General features: G+C 34.3%; 3 protein-coding genes across 4 annotated transcripts; 2 read left to right on the forward strand and 1 right to left on the reverse strand.

The window, feature by feature from the left end:
• The first annotated feature begins 347 nt into the window (after positions 1-347).
• LOC128889481 (uncharacterized) lies at positions 348-3909 on the forward strand. Its single transcript, XM_054147151.1, has 3 exons — positions 348-513; positions 1752-2244; positions 3351-3909. Exons 1-3 carry the CDS (start codon positions 367-369, stop codon positions 3857-3859), a joined length of 1149 nt encoding a protein of 382 aa, XP_054003126.1. The 5' UTR covers positions 348-366; the 3' UTR covers positions 3860-3909.
• Positions 3910-4121: 212 nt separating this feature from the next.
• Positions 4122-10965, forward strand: LOC128889501 (tubulin glycylase 3A-like). Its single transcript, XM_054147181.1, has 11 exons — positions 4122-4361; positions 5763-6171; positions 6294-6427; positions 6495-6587; positions 7622-7797; positions 7875-8013; positions 8073-8286; positions 8359-8449; positions 9342-9512; positions 9579-9835; positions 10735-10965. Exons 1-11 carry the CDS (start codon positions 4131-4133, stop codon positions 10896-10898), a joined length of 2079 nt encoding a protein of 692 aa, XP_054003156.1. The 5' UTR covers positions 4122-4130; the 3' UTR covers positions 10899-10965.
• LOC128889487 (UPF0430 protein CG31712-like) lies at positions 10963-16982 on the reverse strand. 2 transcript variants are annotated; one of them, XM_054147161.1, is made up of 6 exons: positions 16646-16982; positions 16209-16352; positions 15789-15836; positions 15261-15486; positions 12320-12403; positions 10963-12234 (listed from the first exon to the last, which is right to left on the reverse strand). In XM_054147161.1, the coding sequence occupies exons 1-6, from the start codon at positions 16786-16788 to the stop codon at positions 12070-12072; spliced, it is 810 nt and encodes a 269-aa protein (XP_054003136.1). In that variant the 5' UTR covers positions 16789-16982; the 3' UTR covers positions 10963-12069. The 2 variants fall into 2 exon arrangements, with proteins under 2 accessions (XP_054003136.1, XP_054003137.1); XM_054147162.1 differs by lacking the exon at positions 15789-15836.
• Positions 16983-17909: the final 927 nt, after the last annotated feature.

Below are 17909 nucleotides of genomic sequence, written 5' to 3' on the forward strand. Positions count from 1 at the left end.
TTTAAACCATGGAACTATTGCATACAACTTTTTTTCGTGCAACGCATATTTTGGAAGTTATAAAGGTGCACACATTGCGTGGACCACCCTGTATATTATCTCCGCTTATTTAATAACAATGATGAAACGAGCACCGTATATAAACTATCGAAACAAAGTCCAGTCGATTCCTACCTAAGATCATGTTTCGGCACGTTTAAATTTACCATCATCGATGGCAATCTGCACGGAAAAAGCAAAATCATACCAGTGACTATCGGGCAAATGGAGACCCTCCATTCTCCAGAAACTCTTCTTCGGATTTGATGTTAGATTACGAAAAAATACAAAATTACACGTTATTTCTGTCCATACTTATCACGTGGAATGGCTTGCGTCGACTCTTATCCGAACTCTGGAGAGCCTGCATACGCCGCGAATTCTCTGATCGGTGACACGGACACTGTCAACATTCCCACCAAAAAGGATAGCTTTCAGTGCACGTTCTTTCGACAACCCAAGAGTATATTCGCGGTACGTAAGTAAATACGTATAGGTTATCCGCGAGAGAAGCAGACAAGATTTTATTCATATAATAAATGTCTAATAAGAAGATTAATTTATGTGGGATTTATACCAACGTTATTTGGAACGATCGATCTATTTGGATAAGTTTTTATTTGCATAACGTAGATTTTAATTTCATATTGTAAGGGTTAAGTGATAATTACTGTAAATTAAGATGGTATTATATGGTGCTATTATTATTATTATTATTTGATTTTAAATAAAACGTTGTTTGTACAACATTAACAGAACAGTATTAAAATGTATAATACTGCCCATTGGTGGTCGCACAATATTTAAAATCTGATTCTAGTTTTTATTGAACAAATTAGCCTTTGTTTAGAGTTTCGCACGCATAAATGTTATATTTTGTGTTTGCTTATTATTTTATGTACTCTACATTAGAGAGTCGTAAGTTTTATTACAAAACGGTATACTGTTAGTTTGAAACAATCGACCAACATGAACCCTGTAAAAAGAATTCCTAGTCTTTTTGCGATACCCTCAAAATTAATTATCAAATTTAGGCTTCTTTTACAGCCTGTAGAGTGGTGTTACCCATTAATAGAAGAAACCTATCCTCAATATATGAATACCGTCTATATGTTGCAAATTTTTTTTGTATTGAACGAATATACAAATTAACAGACAAAGTTACCATTCTCTATTTATCTAGATAACGCACCAAAATTTATTTTACTTTAATTTATTTTCCATTCGTTGTTCGTAATTTGTTTATCCAACTACGATTTTGACCCAGACTCTTCTTTTTAAAGAGGTATTCTACTCTGAAACGTAATTTTTTATCTCAGTTTTGAAATTTATTTGAAAGAAAACTGGGATAACTTTTGCAGCAAGAATTGGAAGACACTTTAACCCTTTGCACTCGAGAGGTGACTCTCTCAGTCACCACTAGGTTTTCTTTAGGTTTAATTTCTTTGGAGCTCGAAGTGTCAATAAAATGATTGTCATTGAAGCAAAGGTGAACTGATTCTCAAATCTCAAATTAAGGATCTCATTTTCGAAGTTAATCTAAGCTAATCTAAGCTTAGCATTCGTGACAATAGAATACTAAGAAATCATCTTGAGTTGCTGATAGATACCAGAAAAAAGGCCTCGAGTGTAAAGGGTTAATAATATTTCTCGGAAGTTTATAATAGAATACCTCATTAAATTAGATTCTTTTGAATTGATTATCATTACAGATAAAAAATGCCGCCTGGCAGCTTTCCTGCAGCAATCCAATGTCGTCCAGCTTTTCCGACATTGGTACCGATTCGGACAGTGAGCTCGATGAAACTGTGGCCTCTGCGCGATGGTTAGAAAAATCGAGACATTTCAGCGAAGACGTTGTCAGCGATGATACTCCAAAGCTTGAAACGGAGTATCACAAGTATCTAAACACGCCAAGGATAACATTCGATCCAATGGTACGCGTCGATTCGGACATAGTGATTAGATCCTATCCGAGGAAACGATCAATGAAAGAGGAAAACGAAGCAGTGTCCGTGAAACTTCCGCGAGTATCGAAAAAGTGGAACGAACCGTGGGAGAAAGACAATTCGGCCAGCAAGGAGAACCACGAGGAATTCGATGAAAATCGAGTTCCCAATCACTGCGACAATCAAACGACCTTCCAAAATGAAACGTTCCTGGAAAATTATACGAATAATGACAAGCTTATGCGTGCTCTTTCAGGTAAAACTTTGCGAACCAACGACTCAGGAAATACAGATCTTTTTTACTTCTATTTTGATATTTGGATATGCAATGAATTACATTTTTAGCACGTGCAGGGATTACCGGGGATACGAAGGACAACAGAAATTACAAAAGACTTTTCTATGATTTTTATTTAAAAAATGTAGTTTATCGAATTACTAGATAAAAAGAATATGGAAATATTCGATCACCAATAAAACGATATTGCACGGTAAAATAACGTAACAAAAAGGTGTAATGTTGAAGATTATTTAAAGATGGGAATAAAATCAATGGCAAAGAGATTTTAAAAAATGATAAAACAAAGAGGTTACTTAAATATTGACATTACCAAAATTATTAACTTTTATTACGTGTGAGAATAATTTCGTAATCTAAGTAATCCATAAAATTAATTCGTTTCGTTTCTTCATTGTTATAAATAATATAGTTATTTTTTTTTAAACAGTTTTGTAAGTTTATAAACCAAATATTATATTTCTTGAATAAAAAGTATAGAAAAATCTTTTACTATTATTTTTATCTTTCATACACCTGTTACTCTCTGTGTGTACTATCAATTTTATGACTTACTATAGATGGTCCTCTTCAGAGGATAACAATTAATACTGCGTCTGTAAATATTTGTTAAATGTAATACTAGTATTACAAGTCATAAGGCCAAAAGTAATGATATAAAGTTGCGCATAAAAGGAGGTATAAATTGTTTAGAATACAGAGTCGATGCTAGGATTTAATGTAAAAAAAGAAAACACTATAGACTGTTACAAAATTAGTTATTAATATAAATTTATATCCCAAATAATATTTATTTCAAAGGTATAACAGACAGCAGTTGTTTAAGATATTTACCGTACCTAATATTAAAAATTAAAAAAACGTAAAAGGTTTGTATTATTTATAATTTTTTTGAAATTCAAAACAAGACGAGTCAATCCGCATTAAAATAGAAAATACAATTTTTAGTTTTACAATATTTTCAAAGAAAACTGAGTTTCGTACGTGGCTATTTGCTTATAAAATGAAAAACGTATAATTATCCCGTCGAATTAATTTTATTTTTAAAAATAATTGTATGGTAGCTGCACGGAACGTCCTGCACGGGAATAAGAGATCCTACAAACTTGCGAACGTTGCGGCGAACAAGGAAGTCACGTCCAAAAGAAGGAAAACGATCGAGAGTAGAATCATTAGGAACAAACGATTGTTAACATCCATGAAGGAAGTAATTCGTACGATGGAGGAGCCACTGCCGGACTTGGAATCCATCCAACCTATCGATTCGGGGGACAAAACTGCAAAGAGCAACGTTGCACGTGTAGAGGACGGTGAAGATTTAGGTCGAAGTACGAAAATTTCGAACGATTGGGAAGAGCGTGAGATGCGGGGACCGACCATTAAGAGTCCTAAATTGGAGAAACATCTGGATAAATCCATGCAGAAGGCGGTGAACAAATACAGAACATACAGGAACACGTGGAAGAAACTGAAACAACAACAATTCACGTCGCAAGATTTGCCTGAGAAAAAAAATCCCGTTTCCTGGCTTCCGCTCCAAAACTGTTTTACATTGTCAACGTATCTTACGTAAAGAAAAACAAGCTACACTAATGTGTAAACAGTTTAACTGTCACTGTTAACATAGAGACGTCTCTACGACTGTTAATCGTGAACATATGCAACGATATCGAAATCCATTTATCGACTGTCTAAATACGTATTTTAATGACGTATCGTTTTTCGATAAAAATTTTGCCAAATTCAGAAGTGAGAAGAAGACACCGAAACGAATTAAAATTAAAAATTTAAAAACTAAAAAATGTTAAAATATACAAGTCTGTCGGCGGTTATGAAAATGCACGATGCCGCGCCAGGAAGACTGTGCGATTCTGTCGGAAAATAAGGACCGTGAAGACTCGATTACGGATCGTAATCATGGATGTCTATGCGTCCAGGGTAATTTTGAAGAATTGAAAAACGAGGAATGCGATGAGGATGGACAAAATGATTTCAACATTATTAACACGCGAAAATGGCAAGTCACGTTGACCACGAAGGACTGCGCTATTAAAAAACATTGTCAAGGTTGGCAGGTACGACCAAGGTATTTCTTAATGTCTGTACATAGGCGAGGCAATATCAATTTATCAAAAATTATATGAAAACATACGAGGTGAACTCAGTAATTTTTTCATCCCTATTATTTCTGTTGTTAGTGGTACAGTAAAATAGCACGAATATAAAACAATACTTTAAATATGTATACGTTGAATGTATAATTAAGCTTTGTTGGGAGACTAGAAACATTTTATTAGATAGTGAGGATGAGTATAAGTGTTAGTAAATTTTCATTGAAAGATATATTCATGAAACACACCGACTAATGTAACTATATTCAAATTGGAAAGATACAAAATGAATTATAGATATCCTTATAACTGCAAGTAATACTAATTAAGAAACATGACGTATCATTTTAAAGTTTGATTTCTATTCACACCATTTGACGGTACTGCGGTATTATATATTTTATTCGACAATATATTTTTAATAAGTTTACAGGGTCTTTTAATAAAAAAATACGATTTTAAAGTAACAAGTCGAAACAATAATAATGGTAATATATAAAAATTTTATATTTGAATATTATTTTATACTATTTCTTACTTTATTAGATCAATTGCATGTTAATTTACATAAATAGTAATGCGTATTAATAACAATCTTCGCTTATATTAATGTTTCTTTTTACATTGAAAGGATGTAGGTATCGTAAATAGTTGTTTACGGATATTAACAGCTATTTTTTAAATAACCGTTTGCCGTTATTTATTTATAATATCATTTATGCTTTTCACAAAGAACATTTTGCATTACTGTCATCTACAAATTGTATTTCTGATAAAATTATAAAACTTTTGCTGAAAAGAATGGATACACATGTAACATATTGTATAAAAGATATTTGACTAGAAACATGAGTTTATTTTATGTTTGTAGGAGTATCCAATTGCCGAATATTTAGTAGTACTATGAATCATGAATTTATGTGATAAGAAACTTTGATTAATGGTAATAGAAAGTTTTCCAATCATTCCAATCACTAAATTTGAATTCCATTTAGAAGTATTTTCTTCAATATTTCAATAAAGTTACTGTTTTTTTTAGAGTGTAACTAAATGTTTTTCATACATAAGGTATTGTAGATGATTTGGAGAAATTACGCAGTTTCCTATGTATCTGCAAATAATTACTTGAACTATGTATATTAGTAATAAGTATCGCTATCAACTTGAATTTTTCACCTTTGCTTTAGCCTTCTCCAAATATACTGTCTTATTTTGTCTTTTGTCTTTGTCTTTGTATTCACTAATCCATATATTGTACATATACATACATTCTCTTCTATTTTATATTGTACCATAGTAAGCTATGGTAAACACGTTTCCCTGATAAACTGACTAAATAACTTATTTCACAACGATTCGTCTAAGATTTATCCGAACGATCCGAAAGTCGCCGATGAAGAGTCGCTGTTAATTTTGAGACTCGCCGATTCGAATATGAACTCCCAAGCGATTATGGACTCCGAGACTGTGAAAACCGCGAATGCCGAGATTCTCTGCAATCGCGACGATCTAAACGATCTTCTGAAGGACGAGGAAAAGGAAAACGAATTCGGTCACGGCAAGATCCTCCTGAGGGAATATTTGAAACTTCTGACCAGCGAACAAGCGAAGATCACTTTTATCTTGAAAATGCTGACCAAGGCGGTGAACGAGCATAAAATTTTTGTGATCTACGGCACGTTCCCGGTACTAAGGAAGCCTCTGGGTAGAAGAGGGTGGATCGAAAAGAGATCCATCAGGAGGATGCTTTCGATGTCCCCGGAAATGTCCGAAGGTGGTTAACAAAATTATGTAACTTCTAATAATCTCTAAACAAAGTTTTGACCTTGTAGAAATTTTAATAAGTATTAATCTGGCAATCAACGCGCTAAGAAACAAAAGTATCTTTGTTTTCAGCTGGTCTGGAAACGATCGAGAAACTACTACGTTGCCCCGCGGACTTCGTATGGTATACCACTAAAAGAGCAGCCGTAAAAACAGATGAAAAGACAATAGTTAATAAATTTTCTGGGTGCTACTTTACGTCGAAGGTCAATATTGTCAGTCGATTTTTGATTATAGTGTTGCGACTCAAAATTAATATCTAGACAATTTCAGGTTGACATGTGCAATAATTTGGAGAATGTTTCCTGGTTTTACGAAGCTGGCGTGTCAAACATACAATTTCCTCGGTGTTACAATGTTTATCAGGTTCATGAGCAAACTTTTACACGTTACGACATTAATGAAAAATGAAATGAGTATTATTGGATTGTCTGGAAAGTCTACGCCGATTTTTAGTAAGTGGTACAGGTCTGAATATAATTGAATGATTAAAAACAAATAACATGTATGCATCTCTTAAAAGGTGAAAATGTTGTGATACAAGGTACCGACCTATGTAATTCAATAAATATACAATGATATAATGTATATCAAAATTTAAATGTGCCTCTTAGTTTTTCTCAAAATTGGCACGAACTTTCTGGACCACCCAATACATAAATCATTCGAAAATGAACACCATTTATATTTAAACCCATTAAACATTTTTGATGTAACACATTGTCGGTTCCCTTCGGTAACTTTATTCTACAAATTGATAACATTTGCATAGATAATACGTAGGAGTAATATCAAATTATTAGTTATGAAAACTGTGTATTTATAAAAATTGCAAAGGTGATTGGAAACTTCGTAAAATTAAATGTGGAAATAACAAATCACTGTAGGAACGCCTTTTTATATTATTTGCAAACTTTTCTAGTCCATACGCTTGTGTGTACTATTTACACGTGATTGTTACTATTTACAACATACATTTACTAACTACGCATTGTCTACGTATATAAATGTTACCTTTATCAGTTTATAAAATAAACTTCAAAAGACGTCCACACGATCGAAAACATTGTATCTATAAGTAATATGATTTTTCCTCGAATTTTCCATACTTCGAATTTGTTTAACGATACCAAGCCAAAAAGTATATTTCCAGAATTTTTATTCGTCTATTTGTTCGCAAGAATGTTTATTGAAAACCATCCAATCATGCTTCGATAAAATTTGGTACACCTACTAAGCTTTTTCCAACTGTAGAAATAAGCTACTTTATGTGTCATATACTCTATAAAAATTGCTATTGCCTCGAAATTACTCAAAAGAAAAAAGAAATGGCGTACACCTTTAGTAAATGTCAACAAGCACGCGTGGCGGTATTGAAAATTCTCTTTGTGTTCGTGCAGCCAGCACAGGTCGAGGAATTCGTACAGGATTTTTACATAACAGCCTGCATGGGAATCCTCAAATGGTTCTTGTATTTGGCGAGTGTAGCCGGACCGAACGCCACGTGGTCTCCGAATGGCACTGTGCCCATATGCGCTATTTTATTTGCTCTCGAACGATGCACGGATTATATAAGGTTCTAGCAAAATTAAACGATAAATTAGGAAATTCGACTTTCCTCGATAGAATTAAAGACTAAAGAAAACGTTGCAGTGTCTGCTCGCACGAAGACATCGACAGGCGAGATCGCGTAGCCGTGTCGACTTCCGAATGGAATCATTTTCTAACATGGTACGAACAATTCTTGCACAAACGCGAGGTATTGCAGAAAACCGATGGAATAGACATCCAGGTACGAGATGAACGTGGCTAATTATCGAAACGACTATTATAACGGATACTTTATGGTAGGAACTCGTTCCGTATACGGCGAATATGCTTACGGATATGATACAGTGCCGACCTCAGAGTCGCATCGACGGGATGAGGAATGTCTGGATCCTGAAGCCAGGCGATAAAAGTTTGGGAAGAGGTATTGTCCTCAAGAACTCGTTAAACGATATCATCGGCAAGATAAATCAGAGCACGAAGGAATGCATGCAATATGTCGTGCAGAAATACATAGGTGACCTTTTCGATCCACACAATGTTAATCCCGTAGGAAATAATTTTGTATCGAGCTGTTTATTATTTTCAGAACGACCATTGCTCGTACATAAAACGAAAGTCGACGTTCGACAATGGTTTTTGATCACCAGTACGCAACCTCTTGTTGTCTGGATGTACAAGTATCGATATTTTGTCTTCCCTCTTCTTCGACACCTCTCTTAAACTGGCAGGATCAAATCAGCAGAAGCATATCGTGCTTAATTTTATTAATTTTTAACATTTTCAGTTGCTAGCTTAACGGTAAGCTAGCAGCGTCACTATTTTTTCGAAAACGGTACGAGGTACAAAATTTCTTTTGGTGGTACAAATTAGTACAAATTCAATACTAACTGTACCTGCTTTGATTTTTTCATTTGTATTAATTATTAACATTTTCAGCTTCTAGCGTAATATTAAGCTAGCAGCACCACGATTTTTTCGAAAATTGTAATAGGTACGAAATTTCTTTTGGTGGTACAAATTAGTACAAAATAAGTACTAAATATTCCACTAAGTCCGATATGATTCTGCTGATATGGTCCTGCCAGCTTAAGAGAGGTTTCTTCGAACCTAAGAGGATTTCCGGGATCAGAACTGATCCCATGCATTTATAAATTATTTACGTCTTATTTTAATTAGATATTTTTCCTTAATTTTATCAATAATCTAATGCAGTACTCCTTCCAAATTTCAAATGAATTTTAGTTGGTCATAAATAAATTTGTCGAAAGGTTTCATTTGTTTTTTTACGTAACATTGATCGAACAAAATAATTCATAACTAAAGTAAACATATTTTTTCTCTTCCATTTACCATAAAAAGCAAGGTACCCAAATATAAATAAATACAAAATGCTAATTAACACTAAAAAGAATACCATACATCAATTTCACTATTATTTTCATTTTACAATAATTACAAATGCATGTGACTGAATCTTGATGAGATTCAGGGAAGTTTCAAATGACCCCGGAAGTCACTCTACGATTTAGTTGAATATTCACCATATCTTCGTTTTAATCGACTGCGAAGAGACATTCTGCTGCGTTTCGCGTCGAAAGATTTCACACTGGAGAACTTCCACGAATCTATTCATTTGTGCAACACAACCGTGCAGCTGAAGTACAGGAAAACATTACGACCGAACTTACAAATACCCAGCGAACTTCACTGGAATCTTCAGAAGTTCAAAGAATATTTGAAGTATGCATGTAATCCCGCAATCGAGATAAAAGTAGAACGTTGTTATTTTATCGCGGACTTCTACAGAGCAACCGATCGAGATTCAGCTTGGGATAAACTCATCAAGCCGGGTATAAAGCAAAATTTAATAGGGGCACTTCTAGCGTCTCAAGAAAACATGGTGAATCGAAAAAATAGCTTCCAATTATACGGCGCTGATTTCTTGATAATGGACGACCTCTCGGTCTGGCTAATCGAGATCAATACGAATCCTCGATTGAATCCTCCTAGCAGCACCGTTACAGGCAAGCTTTACCCTGAGGTTATAGAGGATACGATGAAAGGTAACGAATCAATTTTTGTAACTTATAAATTATGCCGAGTTCGATTTCACCAAACGATTTATTTAAATTGTATCTTGCTATTGTCATCTAGTAGATATTTTTGGGGATTTCGCTAATAACAACTAAGTACTATTTTGATTATTTATGAGGCATGGAAATTAATTCTGTGGACTTTGCATTCAATCACTTATAACCGTAGTTTAAGTAAAAATATTTATTCGTCACTTTCCACGTATCTACGTATCCACGAAGTAGAAGTCATATAATTTTGTCTATTGTCATTCTTCTAACAAATTATTAGGTATAAAATCAATTGTGTGCCGTTACATTCGATTATTTATGACTGTAGTTTAAATGTGAAACGTTTAGTCGCCATTTTATTACATTAAAGTACAAACTTATAGTAACGAAATGGACATGGATTGCTACGACATTTTGTTTTTACTATATGTGCTCTTTTGAAAGGCGTAAGTAAACAAAGTCGATGTGTACTTATTCTTTATAAATAAATGATGAATGTATTTTAAAAAGGGACATAATTAATTTCTACGCTTCATAATCAACGTTTCGATCACAACTTCTTTTCACAAGATACACCTAGTATATAATAAGTAGATGAATACTGTTAACGTGAATTAAAATACAAAGTTGACGTATTATTTAAGTAAAGTTGATTGTGATCTTTATTTTAAACTTGGTAATGTTTTGGTAATTTACTTCAATATTATCACTTCTTCTATTTGAAATAGTATTATCTATGTACTCATCATTTAAAGTATACTTATCGTAGAGTAAGTATCGAAATGGTACTTCGTTGTTGCTCACGATATTCATAAACATGTTACATCACATTCATTTTAATCAACTTATCGGTACTGAATGTTTCCGGGCATTAAAAGTGATTATAGATCGACGCAAAAACAAGAAGGCCCCTCATGGTAAATTCGAATGCATTTTCAAGCAACGTCCCCCATTTTACGGCAATATTTTAGGACAGGCGGCGAGTCTCGGAATTCGAGGGAAATCTTTGCTTTCGTCGCAGAATTCATTACGAAAACCGTAAATGATAAGAAGAAATTCGTTCATGTGTAAAAAGGAGAAATATGGAGGAATAAAACAGTCGAAGGTTTAATAAAAACGTGTTTATTTTACAAGTAACAATGTTGCGTGGGTATACAATCCTATATGAACAGATGGTTTGTTTTTATGGTATTAATACACATCTATGCACGATTGCGTACAAGACACTTGGTCATGGTTGCATTAATACGTCTCTACACGTACAAAATGATCCATTCAACATGTCGTTTGTCTTTTTTTTTGTCGGCGTTACTTCTTATTTTAATTTTGATTAAAAAAGAACATTCTCATTCAGTTTTCTTTTGGCAGAACGAATTCCGCATTGAAACCTAGCGATGTACGCGATCCGGAACAAGTATAGCACAACGTACTAAAAAGACACTAGTTCTCCTTTTATTATTGCTTGCACGAAACAGGTTCGTACGGTTACGTGTTGCAGATGCACATGATCGTCAATTCACGTAGAAAATTCATGTATGCTTTCGTGGCTTTAATTACAAAATCTATTCGATCGCGTTAACGATACGACCGTATCAGAATTATCGACCGCCGTAAAATTTGAACCGTGAATTTAATACGACAGTCATGTTTCGTTAATATGGCTAACTGAAATGAAATTATTGTTTTCTGAATAATTACAGTGAAACGGCATCATATAAACTGCATTTGCAATTTGTAGAACACACCAACTAGGCTGGACTACACTTTCATCGAGCAGATCAAGCGAATTGGCAGAGATTATTAATAACGTAGCACGTAAAAAAAATTTACAACATGTAGTACGATAGATATAAGAGTACACGATTCTATTACATTTCCGCGTAAGAAAATGCTTGTCTGCGTCGATGTCGGTGTAGTCTCTAAAAAGTTAAGATCCCACCTGTATCGGAGCCCGAAGTCTGGCAAGCATAGAAACGATTATTCAATTCGGACGTACACACGATCATCATAATCGAATAAAACGAATCGTCATTACCGGATTTCGACCACCATCGCAAATACATTCAGGCGAGCTTTGGATCTTGTTGCTGCATTGTTTCTGTACCTACGTACGGCGCAGCATACGACGATTGTTCTTACGGAATACAAACGATTCCAAAAAATCGACAAGATATAGAAATATCACATGTAAAACTGCACGAAATGAGACAAACTCACGTAACTGGTTTTAGCGTAAAGGACAATTTAGGCCTCGAGTTGTTCTTCCCGAGAATTTTCTTTTGCTCCTCTTTCACGCGTTTTTCATGTTCTTTCCTCATTCTTTGCCTCTCTTCTTCCATCAAACGTTGTTGTTCGACCATGGCCAATCTTTCCTCAGCCTGTCGACAGAACAGATCGAATACATCGCCTTAAGTCACAGACACTGTCCGTCGAACATACTTCGTTTCGACGACGATGACCTACCAATTTCTTCTGGGCTTCTTCTATTTTTCTGTTGTTCTCCTCCACGATCCTCTCTAGTTCCTCGCGCTTCTTCCGCTCTTCCTCCTACAACGACAATGGGATCTATTTACATGAAGCAATGACGGTGTCGCTCACCAGCTGTTGTTACACCATTCATATCCAAAATCATAGTGCCGCTATGTCAACAGCCTAGTGTTATACATCCTAAGAACCTTTTCTTTTGTATTGGAAAAAAAATGTAGTCGGGATAACGTGTGAAAATTTTGAGTTTTCGGGTTTCAAAGAATAAGGATGGCTTGTCGAGTGAATGTAACAGAGGACGCATGTGAACCCAGCTCCTTCGTTTCGATCAAACGAGTTCCTCTTAGTTCCCAGCGAATGCTGTTTATAGTCAGATTCCCCCAGATGGAAATACGACGACTTAGGATGCCACTTGAAAGTGAAAAAACGTGAATTATGATTCTGAATCAATCCACTGTGCATGCAAACGGACGTACAGAATTAATTTACGATAATAAATTTTCCTTTCTTGTAACGCGACACGACAACTTTTATTTAAAGTGCAGGATGATGTTCTAAATTTTCAGGTGTGAATACTTTACGAAAAAAATTTAAAAAAAAAAAAAAAAAAAAAATAAGATATATATATATATATTTAAAAGAAAAAAGAAATCGTACTCCCTTCACGGAAAATTAACAATCGTTAGAGTATCTTCGACATAATGATTGTTGTGCATCTGAGACCAAAAGTCACAGGTTAAACGTATTTAAAAAAAAAAAAAGAATAAGAAAATATTTACGAACGAGTGTTGCCATCCGCCCCGACCTGTCGACGAAATGCGCTGTGTCCCAGGCACTAATATTTAGCAAATCTAAAATAATCCCTAGTATGGTCTTGCCGATACATAGCGTTTAAACAAAGAATGATAATAATAATATTGGTATAAAATGAATTATGAATATATAAATTGGATAATACCTGAATGAAGCTCACGCCAGCACGTAGGGGATGCCTTCTTCATCGACAATCACTCAGCAGTGAGTAAAAAACCGGCATCTTCTGTTGGTAGTCAGTAAGGAAGGTGACCTATATATTTGCTAGGTCGTGCTTTGTTGCTATGGGATTCTAATTCTGCCCTTTAAGGTCTACGTTCTCCCTTTTCTAATTAAATGTCTCTCCCAAACTTGTTCACATATTCAGTGCAAACTCAATGTGCAAAGCAATAAGGATAAAAGTATATATGGTAACTTGTAATCAGGGTCGCTGTCCATTTGACCGGAACGGAACGTGCTGATTTCCCGAGGGTGAGAATAAATAATTGTGCGCATACACAAAAGACATGGCAGAAGAAAACTCCTAGTCGTATTTGAAGGAAAACGAAATATGTATATATATAGATAGATAGATAGATAGATAGATAGATAGATAATTAAAAAAATAAAGAATACGGATATACATTGCTCGCTAAATACTGAATTCGAAACGATACCGATTTGATCAAATAACAGGACCCCTTCTCGTAATTCATGGAACATTATTGTACTAAATCAGTTAAAGTTGTTAAAGTTCGGAATTTCAAGTTTAAGAACAAACTAAATTCGTTTCAATCTACTGTTTACTTCCAGAATATTTTGCGTATCGTCAAAAACATAAAAAAACGAACGAAAAACAACAACAACAGACTAAGTACAGTATTCTTCAAATCTCGTGGCAAAAATTGATTAGGTATTACTTGCCTAATTATGTTCTCCCACAGTACTTTATTAAGTTGTTAAAAAGATAAATAGAAAAGTAAGAAAAACAGAATTTTCATGTATGTAAAAAATCGCAACTATTAAAAACGATGGAATCTGAATTATTTCTACGGGTAGCGGAATTTCGTTATTATTGTACGGCCTGAATAAAATTAAAAAGTGGACAAATTACGCAAATATCTCCTTAATAGGATAATTTTTTAAATCTACCTTGTTCGACTGACAGCAAAAGCTATTCAGGGAAAAATATCACTTTCCTATGGTTTCATAGAAAAAAGTAACTTTATTTCAAACTTACGATAGTGTTTTTTTTTTCTTCTTAGTAAGTTACAAAGTTTGGGATCGCTAACTTTAATTATTTAGATGCTTGCTTCTCTACTCCTTAAAGACTGTACGATGCGATTATGTGGACATTCACATACGCGGATATAAACTAGATTGATAAGTAATTAGGTCTGCTGAATTGACAGGTACAACGATTGCAAAAATTACGAGGAAAAACGTGAAGAACACGTTTAAACGCAATTTTTTCAATGTCGAGTACAACTGGCAATCAAGATATTGTGTGATGAAAGGTATTAATGTTGTACAAATATATAAATATATACATGGTACAAATACAATATTCTGTTCATAAATAACCGATACATGCGCCTATGATAGCAAAATTTTTTCCATAAGAGAAAGTATACCTTCCCAACAACGCGACCGCAGTGGATGCTGGGAAGTCGAAGCAGTGTGGCTTTTCGATAATATCTTTCTCATAGGTATCAACCACAATGCTTCAAGCCCAAACGCTGTGATCGCGAAATAGAGAATTAACATAACACTATGTTAACGCGTGTTAATTTGTATGTCCAACTAGTAACATTTATACAATCTTTTGCAATATCCAATATAAATTTCATTACCCTTTACGTTGGTACACACAAACATACAATATCCTACACATTATAGTTTTAAAAAAGATTTAATTTAATGTGCACCTTACCAGTTAGGCTACAAAATTTATTATAAAATTTCTTTTAGTTATACGTATGATTCATATTATAACTCTGTTTCTACCAAAATAGATTGCTCGATTAAGTATAAAAATAATGCGAGAATAGAGCACCAGACTTATTTCCTGTTGATCGTAACAGCGCTTGGGCTAACACTGGCCTATGTTTCTCTGGATTGGTCTTACCTCTCTTCGTTTTTCCTCCTCACGAAGTTTTGCTTGTCTCCATTCCATTTCCTCCATCATTTGACGCTCCATAGCCCTTTTCGCTTCTTCTACCCTCCTTTGTACTTCAGCTTCTATTTCCTCCTTACGCTTTTCTAGCTCTTCTTCCACCCTCTTCTGCACTAGCTCCTCAATACGCTTGGCAGCCTCCTCTTCGACCATCTTTTGCTCCACTTCACGTTGTCGTCTGCAAACACAGAAACATTTTTTCGTTCTAACGCTACAGTTGTAGCGAATAGTTTTCAAACAAGTTACATAGCATGCCTTTGTTGTAAAATTTATTACAATAATCTATATTACGTCGTTATGATGTATACTAATTCAATTTACTGGACTGTACTTTTCAATTCAGAACCAATGTTTCAACCAATGTTACACATGTTTCTTTTATAAAATTACAAAACGTTATTTATGCAAATCATGTGTGTTTACATATGCGCAAGTACAATACTATTAAACCACCACCATGAAATAGTTTTTCAATCTTACCCAACTGCGCTCGTGGTGAAGATTTTGTTCGATAATTCTTTCTTTTTCCTGACAACATAATTACAAATAAAAAAACGTATACCAATACAAATGAAGTACATAAAATAAATTTTATCGTATATTGTTTAAAAGAAATAAAATGTATGTAAAGATTTACAAATGTGATTTAGATTTTAATATGGAAAGTATGATATGTATCAAAGAATGTAATACAACACACACAATGCAGCTGCTAAATATACATGCCTTAAGCCTAGTAACAGGGTCAAAAAAAAAATAATCTAATGAATCATTCGCTTTAATTAAATTTTTCAATTAACTTACATAAAGTAGAATATAAAAAGCTTTACTCAAAACATAGCAAATTTGATAAAGTGATATATAAAGCATGGAAGAAGGAAATTAATTTGTATCAATTACCTTTGCCGTTCCATTTCAGCTAATCTTTCTACCTCATCCATTTTGCGATCCCTGTCTCTATACGAACGTTTCTTGTGACTGACAATGTGCACATCGTCTGAAACATCCGAGCCTGAACTAGAAGATGCAGAATGGGACCGTTTCCTGAACAAACAAACAAATATACTAAAACTGCATCTTGGAGCATAACATGGATGAAACAACTAACATGGTAAATTGCACAAACCTGGTAAAGCATATGCAACATTTAATAATAGAATACTATTCACTTACAACGCACTACAGTATATACAACGATTAAATACGTAGATTCTAATACATATATTAAAGCGCACGAAGCTCTCCCGCAGACTGTGTACAGCCAAAATGGCGGAGAACCGAATAAAGTCAAATAATTGCGACATGCACACAATCGATAGCAAAGTGAAATAAATTACCTTGACTTAGAACTGCGCTCTTTTGGCTTCTCGGAGTATTTATTGTTAGAATGCTTCTCTCGCGATTTGGAACGTTTTCTCGAGTGTTTGCTTTTGTGACGCCTCCTACTTGGAGATTTAGTCCTTGATCTGGAGCGGCCCATTTTAATCAGCTTTAAAGTTTTTTTAGAACACGCGAAACAATGATTATTATAAACGTGATAGGTAATTACACTTTAAAATAACCGAACACCACGGGAACACTGAGATACAACAAAACAGCCACTGTTAACGCGCACAATACACCACTGACTTATGCCTGCTTATGCCATAGCCACAGCGGCCATTTTTAAATTAGCGTTTAAGATGGCGCAACGGTTCGAAAAACTTCTATGCGTGACGAATCTTTTCTATCAAAATTTCTTCAGAAATATAGCTGCTTTTCATAAATAATAACACAGTACTCTTATGGAAAACTCGCTGTTACTTTTGTGAGTATTTATTTATAAATATTTTGGCTTGTCAAAGTGTTCTTCCGTGTTAAGTTTTCGCGTTTCAATTCTGCGGTAATGTTTCTATTCGTATACGGCAAATCATAATATCACCGCACAATCGTTTTTTGTTCAACAGATATACGATTATTATACTAATAACCCATAAAATTAAATTATATGATTGTATTTAGAAATCGACGTAATCGTGAATTTACGTGACATGTTATTTGAAATAAAATATCAAAGAATATTAAGTTTGATTATTGTTTACAATCATCGTTGTATATCCCAACAAACGGGAAGCATATAAATTTCTGTTTGTATAAATCGTAGGTTTAAATTCTTTTAAGACAGGGAAACATAGAAACATAATGTATCAAATCTGGTTCGCAAGATGTAAAGAAGAGATAGTATAATAATGTTCATGTTTGGATCTGCCGCCCTAACGATTATGTTTTCGCGGTTCACTAAGGCGCTTCAGACGTTTACAGGAACAGTTTTGACGTCACTGTGACGTCATACCTCGTGCTCGCAACGCTTATACAATATCAAGGTAGGACTGTAAGAGCGCGAACTCTACAACGTTTTCCCGCTTAAATTTAAATGTCCAATGAAGTGAGCAATGAAGTAAATATAACTTCAATACTTATATAAATGGAATAGAGTGAATAATTGTGACTTTAATATTAAAACATTGAAAATGTAAAGTTAGAAATGTAGCACGGAATAAGTATAACACTGTGACAGGTTTTTCAATTGTTTCTAACGGATGCTGCCGATTTTACAAGATA

This window comes from Hylaeus anthracinus, unplaced genomic scaffold (genome assembly GCF_026225885.1).
Source record: "Hylaeus anthracinus isolate JK02 unplaced genomic scaffold, UHH_iyHylAnth1.0_haploid 11997, whole genome shotgun sequence".
Lineage (NCBI taxonomy): Eukaryota > Metazoa > Arthropoda > Insecta > Hymenoptera > Colletidae > Hylaeus > Hylaeus anthracinus.